Source organism: Ammospiza caudacuta, chromosome 8 (genome assembly GCF_027887145.1).
Source record: "Ammospiza caudacuta isolate bAmmCau1 chromosome 8, bAmmCau1.pri, whole genome shotgun sequence".
Classification (NCBI taxonomy): Eukaryota; Metazoa; Chordata; class Aves; order Passeriformes; family Passerellidae; genus Ammospiza; species Ammospiza caudacuta.
This window is the reverse complement of record NC_080600.1, coordinates 41992176-42012487: the sequence shown is the minus strand read 5'-3', so window position 1 is coordinate 42012487 and position 20312 is coordinate 41992176. Positions and strand designations below refer to the sequence as shown.

Genomic DNA, 20312 nt, shown 5'->3' with positions numbered 1-20312 from the left:
TTGCAAGTCAGAGTAGTCACATTTTTTATTTTCCCACTGGGGAAGAGGGCAGAGTATACATTTGTATTTGTACAATATTTAACAATCACTTTATTGAGGGCGAGGGGGGGTTGGTTGGTTTTGTGGCACTCGCAGAAAAGCAGCAAGTGCCTTTTAACAGTAGTACAACAACCTGTGCCCAAAACACTGACAAATACAAAGAGGAAAGTTAAAGTAATCGCTCACCTAACTCGAGAGGTAATGAAGAGGAAGGAGATGGACTGAAAAAAACAAACTGGAGGGAGAAAGCAAAGCAGTCCTGCTGGTTGAGTATCTGAGGTAACAGATGTTCCATCAAGGATGCTACTGGAGTCCTTTTGCCCAGGGATGTGTATTGCAGCTTCCTGTGTTTTGTACCAAGTGTTCCTGATCAACAGAAATGTCTTTACAAAGGTTACAAAAGCTGGAGAAGAGGAGAGGGGTGATGACTGATTGTGGATGCTGATGGAGCAGGACAAGTCTCAGCACTGGGTACAGGTGAGGTTTGAGAACTGCACTGCTGCTGTTCCTGGGTCATTCCACGCTCATGGAGGAGTTTGGGAATGCCCCAGGAAGGGCAGCGCTGGCTCAGCCCCCTCCAGCAGCTCTGGGACATGGGACAGGAACGTGTCACCCTCAGCAGTCACAGCTGGTGAGGCCGGGCAGGAAGGGACCAAGGGCACTGCCCAAACAATGCCAGAGCCCTTCCCAGCACCCCTGGATCCTGCCCTGCTGCTCCCAGCTCTCACTGAATGCTCTGAAACAGGAATTCATTCCCAAGCCCTGGAGCACAGCAGCTCAGGGAGATCACTCTGAGCCACTGAAGGCTGTGGGGAGGAGCAGCCTTTCCTCAGGGAGCTACACGGTGCTGGTAATGCCAGGAAGCTGGGACTGGAACAGAGCAGGGATCTCCCAGTCAGGAGCCAGCCCTGAGCCTGCAGAAGCTCCTTGGGAGGGTCACACCCAAGGAGGGACCTGGATTCAGCTTCAGTTCTTGCATGGGATTTCCAAGAGCCCAGAATGAAGCCAGCCCGTGGCAAAAGCCCCAAGGAGTCCATGGGTGGGATTTGTTCAGAACTCCAGTCCTGCCCTGCTCTGTGAAGTTTAATTAAAGTGGAGCACCAATGGAAGCCAAAGGGAAGTGTCCAGCCATGAGGACCCCACAAACTGCATTTCCTTCCTTTTTCCACGGGCCCCCTGGAGCAGGATCCTCGGGCACAGCTGTGAGCAGCAGTGCCACAGCTGGAACATCAGCCCTTCCTTCCTCCCTGCCTGCCCAGAGCTGGCTCTGCTTCACCCATCACACCCCACTGCTCCCAGGGCTGCAGTTCCCTGATCCAGCTTCCTCCCAGCCCTCAGGAGCTGCCACCTGCTGCTTCCAGAGACACTGGGGGGGACACACGGGGACAAGGACACAGCACACGGCGGGCCGCTGCCACCTCTGCTCCAGGGGCTCACAGCGTTCATTGGCCTTGGAGTTTGGTGGGAAGGATGCAATCAATGCAGTGGGGCAGCATTTGGGAGAAGCACTTTGGCACCCAGCTACCAGTCACTGTAGTTCCAGCACAAGGCTGACATCCTGAACTCCAGTGCTGGAGCTGTGAATTTCCAGGTTTTCCTCGTTTTCTGCGCTCTGGCCATCGAAATTCCTTTCGTTACCTTGGAATGGTCATTGCATATTGTGAGCAGAACTGGGTTATCCCTGAAATTTGTAACGTTTAGGATCTGCAATCTGGCTGGAACTTTGTGAGTGACTCCAGGCTCAACCTGCGGCTCACAGGCAGTGAGCTGCACTCCCCTCCCATGGCACCGAGCTTTGAGTGGAGGGAAGCTGCAAATCTCCAAGCAGAGGGAGAGGAATGGGGGAACTGAGCTTCCTGAGGTGATCCTGAAACAGTGACACAGCCCCCACTGCCTGGCGGGACAGGGACCGCGCCGCGACCTCGGCACAAACATAAATAGGAAAAAGACTTTTTCAAAAAAACAACAAGAATTCAGAGCTTTCCAGTGTCACAGCTCAGAGAAAATTAAAAAAAAAAGAAAAAAAAAGAAAAAAGAAAGTCATGCTTAAGGTTTCAAATATTCCTCAGACACAGCAAACCTAAATAGTATTCAGTTAAATAAATGGATGAGATACTCTGGGAAATGGAGGGAAAAGCTTTCAACTAAAAGAGGAGGGAAAATTTTTTTTCAATAAACAGCACTTTTTCTTTTTTATACACAACAAGCGAGTACAAGAAAAGGCTAAAAACACGGCTCTAGGAATGGCCACTTCCTGGGGGCATGAAGCTTTCCCCTTCTTAAATAACACAGGGAATTGGGAATACATCATTTACAAAACACGGAGCGGTTTATTATTCCAATTAGTGTTGTCAATCATAATTTAGCGAGGTGGAACTGAGGTATACCTGGTTGAGGGAGGTTAAGTAATACTTGGAAGCCTCTTTGCTCTATCCCATTGATTACTCTTGTTTCTGTACACGGAACAGCAGCACACGGAACATTCACAAGCTGTGTCGTAGTCGCATTACAATAGTCATTTTATAAACAACAACGAATGCAATAAAAACAAGTTACCCTTTTTTTTTTGTTGTTTTTAAATCTGAAATGAAATGTTTTTGATTTAAAAAAAATAACAGTAGTTCATTTAAAGGAATTAGTCTCTTCTGACAGGGATTAAGAAATCGGATGTCAGTGTTTAAAATGCTCATTAGCCCGTTCAGGTCCGGATTCTTCATCGCAAGTTCCTTATCAGCACGTGAGGGGTTCTCAGTCATGTCCTTCAGGTGTAAGCAGGGAATGCAGAAAGTCTCATGGATCCACGTTGGGGAGGAGGAGGAGGAGGGGGAAAACAAAGGATAAACACCTCTTGGTGATGCTCCAGAGAGACTTACCATCCGTTCTTGCCACCCGGAACAGCAGTGACGCCAGCAGTCCGTGCGCTGTAGCAGCTCCAGTGAAGAGTCCTGTGGTCACTTCCATGACCAGTGCAACTATCATAGACTGGATTCTTTGGGAGGAAAGTCAACGTTTGTCACCATTGTGACCACAGTCACGATGTCCTCTGTTGTTATAATGTTAGTGAGTTTTTGCATCTGGATGATCCTCTCCTCCACGCAGCCCGCCGACAGCCGCGCCTCGGCGTCGTGATCCCAGCACTCCTCGATGGTCTCGCACAGCATCGCCATTCCCTGGGGAAACGGCTCACGTCAAAAAGGGCACTCAGGGACACCTCCAGATGGGAGCCTTTGTGTCCCACAGCATGTTTGGTGTGAACCTGGAGTGTCCCGTGGGGCCTCAGCTCTGCTTTGCTCTGCACTATTGAACAAAAACTGTTCAACAGCAGCAGGGGAAAATCCTTCCCTGCACTGCTGGAGCCCCCCAGTGTTTTAAAAAGGTGAATTCCTCAGACACCAATTGGGACTTCAGTGCAAAGGAACTCCAGGATCTCTTCTTCCACCAAAAACCAAAAAATCCCTCACTTTCTAGTACTGAAGAAAGAGCAGTCTAAGATGAGGAACATTTACAGCCCATTTAACTCCTACTGGAATTATGAAACCCCTCCCAAACCCCAGTGCAATGTACACAACACGGCACAGACAAAACATGGCATTCAGTTGGTTGGGTGACACTTACAGAATGTTTCTGCCAACACTCCCTTAGGACAGGCCTCTTCTTTTTGTGCACCACAACCTCCTGCATGTCCTCCAGGGAGGGGTGCTGGCCAATCTCCTCCTCGAAAGGCAGCATGTACTCATCCACAGGGCCTGCAGGGGAAACGCCAGTTAAACGGGAAAGGGAAAAGGGGAAGTGTAGCCATGGTATTTTCTGAAAAATCCCTTTGCCAGGATCTTTCTCCTGAGAAGCTGAGAGGCCTCAGAGGAAAAGAAAAACAATGGTTATCTGCTGCTGTGAATGCTGTGATTGGTCCATGTTGGTTGTTTCTAATTAATGGCCAATCACAGTCAGCTCGGACTCTGAGTCAGAAGCTTTTGTTATCACTCTATTCTTTGCAAGCCTTCTGATGAAATCCTTTCTTCTATTCTTTTAGTATAGTTTTAATATATATCATAAAATAATCAGTCTGCTGACACATGGAGTCAGATCCTCATCTCTTCCCTCGTGCTGGGACCCTGTGAACACCACCACGGGAAAGGGAGGATTGCCCTGCTGGCTGCAATCAGAACCCGGAGCGGTCGGGGCTGGAAGGGGCTCCCAGCCCGCCCAGCCCCACTCTCCCAGCAGGCAGGGCAGTCCCTCCCAGGGCAGTCCCTCCCAGGGCAGTCCCTCCCAGGGCAGTCCCTCTCACCGTCGGCGGCCGTGCAGCGCGAGGCCAGCTCCCAGAGCACCAGCCCCATGGCGTACATGTCTATCCTCAGGAACGCGTCCCTCTGGAAGTTGATAGCACCTTCGAGCACCTCGGGGGCCATGTACCTGCGGGTGCCCACCTGCAGGGGCACAAAACATCAATGGTTGTGCCCAGAGTCACCCCCAGCACGGGCACTGCCCCCCCTGCTGCCGCATGAAACCCCTGCTCTGTCCCAGGTTACGCTGGCCATGGTTGGAACAACCCAATGGAACAGCCCAATGCAACAACAATTCATATCTGCTCTGGGGTGCCCTGACCCCCAGGGGAGCACTGACTTTCACCCTCATCCATGGAGAAAGTTTCCTAAATTCCAGAATAGGCCAGAATCCACAAAAGTGTGAAATAGATTATAGAGAGCAGTGCAGGTGTAAGTGAGAAATTTAGGTTTGGGGTTTTTAGTGTGTTGTGGATGGCAGCAAGATGGAGGACACAGGGTGTCATCCTGGGTTTCTTCTTCATGCTGCTTCTTCCTTCTTCTCCATGGGTTTGGGTAGCATTTTGTAAATGGACAGAAAAGTCCCCATTGCAGCTCTTTGGGATCAGTTATTGGGTTAAAAGGGAAAATAATCCAGGTGTCAGTTCTTAATTGGGTAGTTTAGTCTATAAAGACCTTGTAACAAGAGACTGTTGGCCGTTCTGTGCCTTCTAATGAAAAGCTGCAGAACTCCCAGCAGTGAGACTTTTACTGATAAGAAATAATAAACAACTGAGTCGGAACGTGAACTAATGTCCCAAGTGCCTTCAGTCCAGACCCAGTGAAACCCACAACTAGAATCCCCCACATCAGGACTAAATCTTGGAAGTTTCATCCCTCAGCTTCTGAACAATAAGTAAATAATTAATAAAATATTACAAAAGTTCTTGTCCAAATTGTCCAGTCAGGATAAAAGGGGGGATAGGCCATGCAAAGAGCCTGAGGGGAGATTCCCACTCACATCCAGGTAACAGCTGGATCATTCCTGGCCATAGCTCAGGATTTACCTGTCCATGGGTGTCTCCTGCAGACTTTCCAGCCTCAAACTTTAAAGCTAGACCGAAATCAGCAATACAGGCTGTGAGGTTGTTTTTCAGCAGCACGTTCTTGCTTTTGATGTCCCTTGCAAGTTCAAGAAAAAAATACAAATTAGAGATCTAGAACATGAAATACAGAAAGAACTAAGGAAAAGGGAAGAGCATAAAACAAGGAACATTATGGTATGAAAGGCAAGAAAATTATAAAGAAAGAGATAAGTTAAACAAAAAATAATAATCATAAAACCTCAGTGCCCTTGCAGACCTTTATGGCAATAAATGAGACAGTAATGGGAACTGTAATTTTGTGCTTGTTGTTAAAATAAATACAGATGTATGATGGATATGGGGATGTAGGGATATGTGGAGATATGGCTGATGCATGTGGGATACAGAGGTGGAATGAGAATGTTGCAATCCAAGTGTGCAGCGACTGCAACTTTGTTTAAATAACACGGTGCAAATGTGCCTTGGAGGGGAGATGCAGGAATCCTGCAGGACCAAGAGGGGGAGATGGGCTGCCTGCAGGATTGCCATGTCCTGCATCCCCGGGGCAGTACCTGTGGGAGATGGCTGGCTTGTGGCCATCCTTGAGCCCCGGGATGTCCTCGTGCAGGTAGGCCAGGCCCCTGGCCATGGTCTGGGCAATGTGGCACAGCTCGTTCCACGACACCACGTTGGCCTTCAGGAAATCTGTCAGGGACCCCTGCAGAAAACAGGCACAACCCAGCTCAGCCTCACTGCTCCAGGGAAAACCTGCAATGCCTGCAATTCACTTCTGTAGGACCTTTGTCCCTCCTTATGGACCTACAGCAGGTTCAGAGTGAAATACTCTGAATAAACAGAGGTGAAATCATTCAACACTACAGTTTCAGAGTGAAACTGAACAAATCTAAAGAGATTTGCAGAGTGAAACACTCTGAACAAATCTAAAGAAATCAAAATGATCCAACATAAAATGGAACGTGTTCTTAATTGTATTTGTGTTTTTTCCTTTTGCTGTCACAATAGAATCGATCTGTATCACTTCATCTTTATTCTTATCAACCAACAAGTGAAGCAAAAATAACCCCCCAAACAATCTCTGCAAGATGGGAGGTTATGTATTTTAGGCAGGTTTAGAGTGGGGATGTTAAAATAGACAGCTTCTAAAAAGGCAGAATCAATTTTTGTTTGTCTCCTAAAACAACTCCTCTGTCAGTAAAACCCGACGCCAACTTTCTCAGCTGCCCGAAAACCAACTGCAACCAATTCACATCCAGTGCAAAGCCAGCAGCAAAGTGAGAGCTGCTCCCAGTTTCCTTGCTGTGCTGGCCCAGCCCAGGTGTGTGAGCCTCCCTGGCCAGCCCCACCTTCTCGTGGAAGGCCGTGATGAGCCACAGGTCCACGTCGATGCTGGAGCCGCGCTTCTCGGCGCCGATGAACTGCAGGATGTTGTCGTGCTTCATCCCGGGCAGGCTGTAGATCTCGTACTCGTTCTGCCACGACTGCTTGTCCTGCAAGCACAGAGCACAAAACACAGTTAGCCACCAAAACGTGGCACAGCAGGGGCTGGCCCTGGGGGAGTTTGATACCTCTTGGGGCTTTGCTGCTCACAGTGACCCCAGAGGTGTCAGAAATTCTCTTTTCCCAGCCCGGGGGTCATAGAAGGAGTCAGAGCTCTTCAGTGCTCGCTCTCAAGGTTGTTCATTGCTCCTTAGCTATAAAATTCTTTCTCCTGTCCTCAGTAAGACAGGCCAAGGCACTCTGCCTGCCCCAGGGTGGTGTTATCTTTTTATACTAAAAACTACGTGTGCAATATTTACAATTACTGCCCAATACCCATCACCTGTGTGAGACAGTGAGCTTCTACTCCAAACCAATCCCAAAGTGCCACCATCACAGCAGGAGATGGAGGCCAAGAAGAAGAAGGAGAAAGGCTGGACATGCCCAGATCCCTCCATCTTGTCCCCTGAACCCCCATTCTAGAAACCCCAAAAAATCTATTTTTCACCCTGTGACAAATCAATTATTCTACTTATACTTTTGTGGCTTGCAGATCCTCATATAAGGTTGGTAATTTGCTCCATGGGTCATAACCAAAGTCACAGGGGTCTGGGGCTCTGTGCCAGGGTCTCTGAGCCCCCAGCAGGGTCCTGGCAGTCCAGGACAGCCAGAGGGACGTCCTGAATCCTGACACAGTTGGGGATGCTCTGTCAGAAAATCCCTGGAGTTTCTGGTGAAGTGACGAGAGCCCGCAGCGCTGACTGTGCAGGGCAGCCCTGGCTCAGTGAGAGAACAAATCCCTGCCCCTCCAGCAGCAGGGGCTGCTTCAATCAGTGCAAACCCATCCCAGCATCAGCATCCAGCCCCACTCTGGGCTCTCCAAATTCCTCAATCCATTTAATGTGAGCCACGGCTCTGCGAGGGCCCTTGCTGGGCAATGAGTGCTGTGGCATTAATTGAGGCATGGTTAATTGGAACAATCACTCCAGGGTCTGCATTTCAGGGCATTCCTTCTAAGCACCAGTTAATTTGATTATTAACTGGTCAAGAGGTGGGTTAGAGCTGCTTAAAACTACAAGTGCTGAATATTTTTATGATTAGAAGCCCACATTTCACAGGGTTTATGCTTCAGTAATGTGTTTACTGCAGTAAAACACTTATTTTAAATCATTAAAACTCTTACTGTATCTCTCACACCTCAGTGCCATTTCCACTTGGATTTACAGAATTACTGGGCCAAGAAAAGCTGCTTTAATGTGAGGAAAACCCAGGACCCCAAGGGTTCTGCTCACCTGGATGGGGAATATTTTGACTGCAACGTATTCATTGAGCAGCTGAGCTTTCCACACACACCCAAACCTGCCCCTGGCCTTGATCTCCAGGAGCTGCAGCGGCTTCAGACCCATCAGGGGAGATGGTGGGGGAGGCCCAGGATCCTGCAATCAGGAGAGACCATTAATTAATGCTGCTTTAATTAGCGACATCCATTCACATCATCCCTGAGAGCGCTACAGAGAGAGGATTGCAGCTGGGGAGAGTCTGGGATCACCCAGCCAAACCCCACTGCAAACCCCAAACACCCAGGGCCAGAGCCCAGCCCTGCTGCAGGGGGTGGGAGATGGGACTGAGACATTCCCAGCAGGGGGGGACACACCTGGATGACACAGCAGCAACCAGGGAACCACCTGAGCAGCAGGGAGGGACAGCAGAGATTAGGGAATTATGGAATCAGGTGGGAAAGCACAGCAGGAATTAGGGAATAATGGGATTACTTAGGATAGCACAGCAGAAATGATGGAGCAATGGAATCGTGGGAAAGCAAGGCTGAAATGAAGGAACAATGGAATCAGGTGGAAAGCACAGCAGAAATTAGGGAATAATGGAATCAGGTGGAAAGCAAGGCAGAAATTAAGGAATAATGGAATCAGGTGGAAAGCACAGCAGAAATTAGGGAATAATGTGATCAGGTGGGAAAGCAAGGCAGAAATTAAGGAATAATGTGATTACTTAGGAAAGCACAGCAGAAATTAGGGAATAATGGAGTCAGGTGGCAAAGCACAGCAGAAATTAAGGATGAGTCTAATCAGGTGGGAAGAAAGCTCAGCAGAAATTAAGGAATATTGTAACCAGGTAGGAAAGCACAGCAGAAATTAAGGAACAAAGATAATCAAGCTTTACTTGTTTTATTTTTAAAGCTGGAATTGCAATGAACCCCTTGGATGCACTGAAGGTTTCTGTGTTGATGTCAAGTGTGGGATCTTTAAACCCTGCAGATGCAACCTGGGGCAGCCCCTCCTGCCCCATTCCCTGCTCCCAGCTCTGCCAGGGAGCTCCTGAAATCCCAGAAGTGAGGAGATCCCATTGCAGAGGGGATCTGGCCCTGTCCTGCAGGGTGGGTACAGCTGGAGGGGACACAGAGCTCCCCCAGGGCACTCCATGGACCCACAACCCCAGATCCCCATTCCCAAATCCCCAATCCCACATCCCCATTCCCACATCCCCATTCCCACATCCCCAATCCCCAATCCCACATCCCCATTCCCACATCCCCAATCCCAAATCCCCAACCCCACATCCCCATTCCCACATCCCCATTCCCACATCCCCAGTCCCAAATCCCCAGTCCCAAATCCCAAATCCCACATCCCAAATCCCACATCCCCAATCCCACATCCCCATTCCCACATCCCAAATCCCCATTCCCACATCCCCAATCCCAAATCCCCATTCCCAAATCCCCAATCCCCATTCCCACATCCCCATTCCCACATCCCCAATCCCAAATCCCCAATCCCCAATCCCACATCCCCAATCCCAAATCCCCATTCCCACATCCCCAATCCCAGATCCCCATTCCCACATCCCCAATCCCACATCCCCATTCCCACATCCCCATTCCCACATCCCCAATCCCAAATCCCCAATCCCAAATCCCAAATCCCACATCCCAAATCCCCAATCCCAGATCCCCATTCCCACATCCCCAATCCCACATCCCAAATCCCCATTCCCACATCCCCAATCCCAAATCCCCATTCCCACATCCCCAATCCCAAATCCCCAATCCCCAATCCCACATCCCCAATCCCAAATCCCCATTCCCAAATCTCCAATCCCAATCCCAGATCCCCATTCCCACATCCCCAATCCCAAATCCCCATTCCCACATCCCCAATCCCACATCCCCAATCCCACATCCCCAATCCCACATCCCCATTCCTACATCCCAAATCCCCAATCCCAAATCCCCAATCCCACATCCCAAATCCCCATTTCCAGATCCCAAATCCCAAATCCCCTTTCCCAGATCCCACACTACACCCTGGGACCATCCAGGGCAGGGACAGTTTATGGCACACCCTGCAGTTTCTGCTTTGCTGCATCACATCCTCTGAACACAACAAGCAGATTCTCAATTTTATTGCCAAATCTCTGCTTCCTTCTGGGCTGGCCTCTCCCTCCAGGTGGGATTAGTTTGTCCCTATATAAAAACCCCAACAATCAACACCAAAGTTTTCAAAAACCCTCCAAAACACCCCCTTTTCCCTCTGTTTTCCCCAAAGAGAAAAGCAGTTTTCAAGAGAATGAAAACCACCAGAGGAGCTGCTTCTCCAAGAGAGAGAAGAGGGCTCAATAAAGAGTTAAATCTTTGAGAACTTCCATCAAAACCACAAAATCCTGTGCAGGTTGAAGACACATTTTGTGACCAACTGTGGGGTTAAGAACCCTTTGCTAAGGGGAGAATGGAAACAAGTGCTGAGAATGCAAGTCCTGAGTAGTGGCAGGAATCAACATCCCCTCTCTGCTTTCTTCTACAACAAATAAATTAAAAAGAGCAAGTTCCAGAGGAAGATTCAGAGCAGAGTAACCTCACTGCACAAATTAATAACTAGACAAAGAATAAACAGCATTTGAAATTCAAATTAGAGCCACACTGCAGCTCTGTCCCCAAAAAGAGGAAATCCTTTTGTCAGTGTGACAGCGACAGGAGCTTGGAGTTGTGACATCAACATTTGCAGCACAGAAAACCAAGTTTGGGAGCAAAGATTTCCCTCCCCTGGTGCCTTTCATTCCGTGCCAGAGCCCTCTTGGAATATTGCAGGCACCAGGGGAAGCAGTGCCCTCAATTTGTAAAATACAAACTGTACCAAATAAATATTTGTAAATCCGGTTTGTTGTCGTTAGGAGAGGAAGTGGGAACGAGATGCTCAAATTTATCCCCCGAAGGCAACCCTGATTTAATGCACTGCTCAAGCTCAGAACCTCCTGCCTTGTCTGAAGCAGAGAAATGGGTGGGAAATAATCCCAAATCCCCCTTTGCTCTGGTGGCTTGGACTCCCCTTCCTTCCCACGGCCTCCTCCCAGTAACTGCTGCCATTTGGAAGCCCTTGGTGCCTGAATTCTGTCCCAAGCACCAGGAAAACCAAACACCTCCAAGATTTGCTGAGCCCAGCTCCAGCATCTCTGCCAGGAGCTGGAAGTGAAAGTGGGCAGGCAAACCTGGTGCTTTCCTAATTCCCCGTCAGCCCAAACACTTCCCATACACCAAATTCCATTTCCCAGAAACCCCTGGCTCTCCTCACCTCATTCCCAGCCCCTTTCCACAATTCCTGCTGTTAACACAACCAGAAAGAAAAGTTTTCCCTTTTTTTTTCTCTCTGATTTTTTCTAAGCACCTTGGTTACAATGAGGCTCTGCAGCTCAGGGACTGATTTTACACAGAAACGTTCCCTGACAATATTCCCAACTTGCTCTGCTCCAAGGAAAATTGTTTAATGTTCCAGAATGTTCCTCATTACTCCTGTGAGGTTTTGGGCTGATCTCTGTGGTGCCAAGGCCACAATGCCAGCAGGGCTCCCAAATTTCCAAATGTCCAAAACTCCAGGGCCCAATTCCCTTTTCCTGCCCCTTCCCACAGACTGAGTCATAGGGGAAATATTCCTTAGGGAAGGGTGGCTTCCAGGAATGGGGTTCCTTAGGTGTCCCCAAAAATGGGTCTGGAGATCAGAGAGCTGCTCAGCCATTGTGGAACCCAAAGCCATGGACAGCAGCTCCCTGCAGGCAGGACCTGCATCCCTGACTGGGATAAGGAGGCCAAACATGGACAGAGGTCCAAGCAACTCTGGGAACTTTTTATGGACACACAGTCAGGGAAATATTCAAATATTCACATTTTTAATGCACTGAAACCATCAGATTTTCTTCTAAACTGCATTTCCAAGGTATATCAGGTGTTAATTAGAGAACTTTAAAGATGACAAGAATTGAGTATTTTTATTACACCTCAAATCTTGATGGTTTTAATATTCCATTGAAAAGCTGAGCAGGAATGACCCAATTTGTGAATTAAGGGGTCCCAGTGACTTGGAGTTGTAATAAATATAAGTATCTTGAGGTCAGTGGGAAAAATGAAGAGATTAATGGTGAAGGAGTATTTTTATTTTTCTCCAGATGATCCATTTTTGGGAGTTCCTGCCCCACACAAACTCCCAGATCAGCACATGGAGAGCCCAGAGCTCCAATGGATTTGTCACAGGGGAGATGGGAAGGGAGAGCCAAGGACAGGCACAGTGGGTGGGATGTGCCCTCTGCTTCCAGGGGACCCCTGGCCCAGGCTCCATCCCAGCCTGCACATCCTGACCCCACCACTCAGCAACTCCAGGGAATGTCAGGAGATCACAAACCACAGGCTAAAACTGCATTTCAAACCACACATGCTGACACATGGCTTGTCCAAAATACTGAGAAATCACAATTCAGAGCATACAACGTCTCCCACATCCCCAGAAAGCCCCAGAGCCAGGAACAAACATCCTCTTACCTCAATCATTATATGAAAGGCGTGCTTGCAGAGAGGGAAAAAACACAGGCAAGAGAAATTACTATTTACACCAGAATGGGATGCAAACACAGCTTAGAGGAGACAAAGTCAATTATTTGTGAGTTAATGACAGGAATATTCACGGGGACAGCAAAACTTTCCCACACCAGAACATCATTTATAACAGCAAAGAAATCCAGTGTTGTTAGTAAAGGAAAATGAGGAAAACAAGATTATTCTATAGAAAATGAACAGAATTATTTTCTAATTAGATAGGGAAATGTCCATCGGAGGCGTATAGAGCACAGAGACACGTGGAACTTCCAAAGGTGAAATTCCAGAGCCGGGATGAGAACCCGCCCCGTTCCCTGCAGCGCTCCCGGTGTCCGCCAGGGGGCAGCGCCGCACCAGGGAAACCCCGGCTGGGAGCGAACCCGATCAGCGGAATGGAACCTGATCGATGAACGGCACCGGGCATGATCAATGAACGGCACCGGGCCTGATCGATGAACGGCACCGGGCATGATCAATGAACGGCACCGGGCCTGATCAATGGAATTGAACCTGATCGATGAACGGCACCGGGCATGATCAATGAACGGGATCGGGCCTGATTAATGAACGGCACCAGGCATGATCAATGAACAGGATCGGGCCTGATCAATCAATGGGACTGGGCATGATCAATGAACGGGATTGGGCCTGATTAATGAACGGCACCGGGCATGATCAATGAACGGGATCGGGCCTGATCAATGGAATCGAACCTGATCAATGAACGGCACCGGGCATGATCAATGAACGGGATCAGGCCTGATCAATCAATGGGACCGGGCATGATCAATGAACGGGATCGGGCCTGATCGATGAACGGCACCGGGCATGATCAATGAACGGGATCGGGCCTGATCAATGGAATCGAACCTGATCGATGAACGGCACCGGACCTGATCAATGAACGGAACCGAACCTGATCAATCAATGGGACCGGGCCTGATCAATGAACGGAACTGAACCTGATCAATGCATGGCACCAGGCCTGATCAATCAATGACATCAGGCCTGATCAGTGAACGGCACCGAACCTGATCAATCAATGGGACCGGGCCTGATCAATGAACGGCACCAGGCCTGATCAATGCACAGAACCAAACCTGATCAATGAATAGCACCAGGCCTGATCAACCAATGGCACCTCAGACCTGAGCTCCAGCACCAAAGCTGATCAATACATCCCCAGAGAGAGGAACTCCATCACTCTGCACGCAGCAGATACTGATAAATCTCAATATTGAAGATTCCTTCCAACAATCCCAGGAGGAGTTTATGGTGTGGAACAAAATCCAGGCTAAAGGCACACCCCAGGATTTCAGTGACCCCCCGTTTGTGCTGCTTTCATCCCTTTCCTGAACAACCTCAGCGCAGCTGCCTCTGTTGCTCCTCCTGCACTCTGCACTGGAGGCCCTGGCACAGCATTCCCAGAGCAGCTGGGCTGCCCCTGGATCCCTGGCTCAGGCCAGCCTGGATGAGCCTTGGAGCAGCCTGGGACAGTGGAAGTGTCCCTGATGCAGTGGAAGGTGTCCCTGCCCATGGATGGGATGAGTTTTGAGTTTCAGTCCAACCCAAACTATTCCAGAATTCTGTGACTCTTCCACCTGAGCCATCTCCTTTGTCCTTTACAATGGGATGGGTGTTGGAAGAGAGGGATTCAAGCCCCTGTCTCCAGCTGCCATCCCCTTCTCCCCCTGAGCCTTCACACCCTCAGGATGCCACCAGGAGCCTTTCCCTGTGCCTGGGCAGTGCTGAGCACACACTTCCCCTTCTCCAAATAATTCATACCAGATTAACACCAAGAATTATTAACACCAAGAATTAATCCAGGAGGATTCATTCCATAAACCTGTGACAGAACTCAGAGCACTGGGATCCACCAGAATCTCCTCCACCATCCAGAGCAGAGCAAAACCCACCCCAAGGGGCTGAAATTCCCCTTTTTTCCCAGGCCTATTCATTATTAAAGTTCTCCAGCTCTGGAGAATGATGGAAATTCCTCAGCAATAAGCAGAAATGTGTATGAATTCTTTGTGCTCTGACCATAATGAGGAACTGTAAAATGAAGCTCTGAGGAGTGAGCCCTGTCCCAAAGCTCTCACTCCTCCCCTGAGGGATCAGCTTCCCCCAAACTCTGACCAATTCCTCACACATGGAAACTTTGCAGGATGGATTTATGCTCATTAACAGCCCTGGGTTATGAACCAGTGTCCTCCCCTGCAGCCCACAGAGCATCACCTCGGGCTCCCAGCAGAAATTCAGCACTTAAAGGGCATCAGGCTACAAAAGAAATGCAAATCTGAGACTGATGTCAGGAATGAGCTCTGACAGACAAGAACTGGGAGCAGCTGAACCCCTCAGAGCCCCTGTACCCACACAAATGTCCATAAACACACTCACTGCTCTTTGTGCTGCCTGAAAACCAACTCTGATGGCTCCATTGCAATATTTGGAACCAATTACACCAATAAAACCCTAAGCAGTCTGGGTTTTTCCCAAATTTTGGGCTACCCACAACCATTTCCTGGTCTGTAAAAGCTGCATTTGGCTTTTGGGTGTTTTTCTTCCCTCTATTATAGATTTTAACTTGTAGCAGCCCACGGATTCTATTAGGAAAAAGAAAGGATCCAGTTTCAAGTTCCTCACATTCAAGGATCCTGATTTGCAGTAACTTTCCCATCTCTTCTCCCATTTTCTAAGAGCACCTGGCTTCTCCCTGGGTGTGTTTTTCAAGCAGCCGTTAATCTTCCCAGGTTTGGATTCAATCCTTGAAAAAAAAAAAAAAAAAAACAAACAAAACTTCTCCCTTGCATTTTTCTAGTGCTGAAATGTTTCTAATAAAATATCTGTAACAACAACAAGGAAAAAAATGTGGGTTTTTGTAAGGTTTTCTGTGAGCTGTTTAGGTGGCCTGGAAAGGCCCAGGGATGGCCTTGAAGAGCCGACGCTTCAAAGGACGAGGAGAGACTTCTGATCTTGTCTCGGTCTCGGTGTTTATTAATTGTTTATCTAAAAGATTTTCTTTCAGCCCGACAGAGGTCTGCACAGCAAGTCAGCCATGGGCACACTCCGCAAGCCCCCGGGCGGTCACTTATCTTTATACCCTAAGTTACGTGTACAATATTTATCATTTTTCCCCAATACCTTCTACCCTTATTAACCGGTGCACTTTTAGTAATAACCAATCCCAAAGTGCCACCATCACCACAGAAGATGGAGGCCAAGAAGAAGAAGAAGAAGAAGAAGGACAGGACACGCCCCAATTCCTCCATCTTACTTCTTTAGACCCCCCTGTACAGAAATCCTAAACCCTGTGTCTTACACTCTAATTAACTTATCCCTTCACCATTCACCCAGTGAATTCCTCCCATCCTCATACAGGTGTCGTCTCCTGTGTAGGATCAAAGTCCAGCCACCAGACACTTCTGGCAACATTCCAGGGCTCCCGAGCCCCCAAGGGTGGTCTCGGCCTCTCTGCACCTCCATCCTGAGGTGCTGAGATCCCACAGGTTTTGGAAGACCAAAATGGGAAAAACCTGACCAGCTGATTTAGTTCTTCATTCTCCAGCAGGAAACTGGGTGGAAAGATCATCCCAGAAATTCCAAATGCCTCAGGTAGATTTAGGAATTCCTGTGGTCAGAAATCCAAACCCTGATGCATCTTTGAGCCCAGAGAGCTCAACCATTTCAGAAGAAATCCCCCAAACGGGTCACAAAGACACAAAGAAGTGAACCTGCAAAACCTTTTCTCAAGCCTCTCAACACAATTATCCCTTGCAAACCGAGCCCAAGCCCAAAGAGCAGCAGGGATGGAGTGGAAGCTGCCAAGCTGGGCACTCAGGGGGTGAATGGTTCCACCATCCAGGGGATGGTGGCAGCTCTGAGGGAGGTGACAGTGGCACCCATCAGCTGCAGGGTGGCAACAGCCCCTTGGAGAACCTGCACTGACAGCTCTGGTGTGCCAGGAGCCAGGGAGCACAACAGAGCTGCCCTGCCAGCCTCAGCCCAGATTTATGGGGAATGTTTGGTCACACCTAACTCCATCCCCCAGGGAAAAGGAACCAGGTCCCAGCACCTCTTCCTGCAGAAAAATGCACACATTCAAATATTTAAAACAGCAATCTGATTATTTGGGTGAATTTTATCAATGATGGATTATGTTTGCTAAAGGAAACAGAAATAAGGAACAGAACAGTTCCTAAGTTTGCCATACACACAGATGCATTCAGCAAACGTGGATTTGTTAATAACTCAGAGCAGAGCACAGAAGTGACAGATTTGATGGAATTTGACAGCTTTCACTGGATACCTCCCCACACAGCACTGAGGCACAGTGAGCAGCACAAACAAGCCCAGACTAATTGTCCTTTGTGTCTCTTCACAGGTTCAAACATTTCTTACTGTGTATTTCTTGCCTTTTTTTTTTCCTTTTTAAATATTCCAAACTATTTCTTTCCCTCTGCTCTCTAATCTTTTACTTATCACCAAATTCTTTCACCGTTTCTCATTCTTCATTTTTATCTTTTGCTTATTTTTCTTCATTTTTATCTTTTGCTTATTCCTCATCCATCCTTTCATTTTTTCCTGGAAGTTTGGTGCCAGCTCAGTATTCCCATTGTTTCTGGGAATAAAGCAAGGGAAAAGGGATAACTTTTATCTGGATCTCACAATCTCTTTTTCCTGCTGTACATCTGCCTTGTCCTTCTACCACTGCTACACAAAGAATTAAACCAAATCCATTTGCCTAAAACTCCACTCATGCCCCAATTATTAAATATACTATTAACTGATTAATTGCACAAATCTTTCAGAGTTTATTGGTGGTTATAAAGTTCCAAATCCTCTCCCTCCCTCCCTGCTTCCCCTGTCTCCTGTTCCAAGCAGCTGTAATTAAATTTCAAGTGGGAACCACTGCTCTGCTGCATAAGGGAGAGTGTTTATATTGGATTTACATAATAATTCTGGGGAGTTTTTCAGGCACAAGTGGCTTTTCCTGACTTTCCACATGAGCCTTAATGCCTGCTCACCACAAGATAGGAAAATGTTGTTGCCCCACAAGCACCAAGGTACATTTATCCCAAAGATACAATCTGAGCATAAACACAGCAGCTGATTATCCTATTTATTAAAAATGGAGGTGGCAATCCTGCCCCAAACAAATCCATGCAAGGAAAAAACTGCAGCAAAAGGAGGGAGAGAATCAGAATTCAAGTTCCTGATACCTCACACATATTGAACATTCTCCTGCTTTTCCTTGGCTTTATCCATGACTTCATTTCTTCAGGAAGTCAATCCCACACTGGAATTACCCCCACAATTAGCAGTTATGAATTTGATCTCCCAGCAAAGACCACTGGGTCGATGTAAAGTCCCAAATCCATAAAATAGGAGCTGGATGAACTAATTATGCTGACAGATTGCAGGGAGTCTGAGGAGCTGCAATCCTCTCTGCAAGGACAGCAAACAGACTTTTTCCCTCTAAATTATGTTCTTTTCATTTGGCAACAACATATGGCCACTGCCTCTCCCCAAATTCCTCTTATCTATTACTGAGAAACTGAAACCAAAACACTTGAGCTATCAACCCCAGGCAATGCTGCTTCCTGCAGCACCCTCCTGTCAAGCAGCAGCACTGGAAAAATCCCAGGAGCTGGAGCACACAGAGATCAATCCTTGGCACCCCATCCCAAAATAACAAGAGTTTTCATTTTTATCATAAATATCATCACTGTAGGACAGGTCGTGTGTTCTGGTCGCTGCATTGAGGTAGAAGCTCAAATTAATTCTCCTGCAAAAATCCAAATCATTTCTCTCTTCATTTCCACAACCGCATTTTCTTCATCTTTTCTGCTTTGGTCTCTAGAATTTCCAGCTTTAACTCTTTCCATAAAAGCCTCCTAATCTCAGTTGGATCTCCAGACATAACTGAAGGAAGAGGAGTTCCAGTGGCAGCACTGATTACAGCTCCAGGACCAGCTGGAGCCTCCCAACTGCAGGAATCCCACACACAGAGCCCCAGAAGGTTTGTCTGGGTGCAGGTTAGGGTCTGGGTGCACAATGGCCAGGTTACACCCAGGTGTGGAACCCACAACCTTGACATGAAACACAAACAGCCCTTAAACTGAAATGTTTCAGGACAAAGCAGGAATCCCACACACAGAGCCCCAGAGGGTTTGTCTGGGTGCAATGGCCACGTTGCACTCAGTGAGGAGCCCACAGCCTCATCCTTTGACATGAAACACAAACACCCCTAAAACTGAAATGTTTCAGGACAAAGCAGGAATCCCACACACAGAGCCCAGAATGTTGGTCTGGGTGCAGGTTAGGGTCTGGGTGCACAATGGCCAGGTTACACCCAGGTGTGGAACCCACAACCTCATCCTTTGACATGAAACACAAACACCCCTAAAACTGAAATGTTTCAGGACAAAGCAGGAATCCCACACACAGAGCCCCAGAGGGTTTGTTTGGGTGCACAATGGTCAGGTTACACTCAGGTGTGGAACCAACAACCTCATCCTTTTGAAATGAAACACAAACACTCCTAAAACCGAAATGTTTCATGACAAAACAGAAAATACATAAACAAGAGGAAAAATATGACAAGAATCACAGTGCATGAGCTGAGCTATGAAGATTTTCTTAACATTCCCTACACATGTATCCCAGTTCTAGTTTTCCTTAAAAACAGCTCATCCTCTCTTAGCTGCTGTTTGCTGAACCCCTCAAATGGCCAAGATGAACTGGGAACTCTTTTTTTGTTTCCAGCTGAGCATTACAGCTCAGCCCTCAGCATGCCTTCTCTGTGCGTTCAGTTTTTCTCCTCCCAAACAAAGAGATGCATAAAAACATGAAGTAGTTGCTCATCTATTCACCAAAGAATAATTAATAAGGCTGTTGAAGTAAAGCTTAATTCTCTGCTTTAGGGGAGAGCAAGCATTAGGACCTGGAAACCGGGAGGGGAACAGAGAGACCAGCCATGAGACAGATCCCCTTCAGGAGTGGTTTGGCCCCTCAAAAACCCCAAATCCTGCAGCAGGGGCTCACCTGGGTGGGAACAAGCACGGGAGGATAGGCCAGCTTGTGGTGTCTGTACATCCAGAAGGAGAAGAGCACGATCACTGCAATCCCCATGATAGGCACCAAGGAGTAGAGCAAGGTGTTGAACAGAGGTGGCTTCGGCGTGACAGGATTGGAAGTTGCTGAAGGGAAAAGAAAAAAGACAAATCCTTTAAGGAACAAAAGCAGGCAGTGTTTGAAATGTGCAGCAGCCTGGTTTGCTAACAGCTGCTGCCAGTACCTGATTAGGCAGCACAAAGTAACACCTGGTTAGAAGGCAGCACTCTGGAGAGCAGGGGATAGCTCAGACCCCAGTGCAATTCTGGGCTTCCAACCCCCAGCAGGCTACAGGGGCTGGTTGGACTCCCAGGGACTGAGGAATTCATCACCTAATGAACTAAACCCAGTCAATACAGAGATCTGGAACAGCCTCCAGCACTCCTGGGCCTGGCTGCAGGGAGGAGCTGTCCAGGTGAAGACATTTCCACACAAGCTCAG

The 20312-nt window shown here is 48.0% G+C and overlaps 1 protein-coding gene across 1 annotated transcript in view; it reads right to left on the bottom strand.

The window, feature by feature from the left end:
- Positions 1–14: 14 nt before the first annotated feature.
- Positions 15–20312, bottom strand: part of ACVR2A (activin A receptor type 2A) — a 56242-nt gene continuing 35944 nt past the window's right edge. The window contains exons 5-13 of the mRNA XM_058809483.1: positions 19803–19957; positions 12705–12728; positions 8176–8319; positions 6751–6894; positions 5959–6104; positions 5369–5483; positions 4328–4466; positions 3655–3785; positions 15–3209 (exon numbers count right to left, since the gene is read on the bottom strand). Of these exons, the coding sequence (XP_058665466.1) occupies positions 3015–3209; positions 3655–3785; positions 4328–4466; positions 5369–5483; positions 5959–6104; positions 6751–6894; positions 8176–8319; positions 12705–12728; positions 19803–19957 (1193 nt within the window). The 3' untranslated portion in view covers positions 15–3014. The remainder of the gene's footprint in view (positions 3210–3654; positions 3786–4327; positions 4467–5368; positions 5484–5958; positions 6105–6750; positions 6895–8175; positions 8320–12704; positions 12729–19802; positions 19958–20312) is intronic.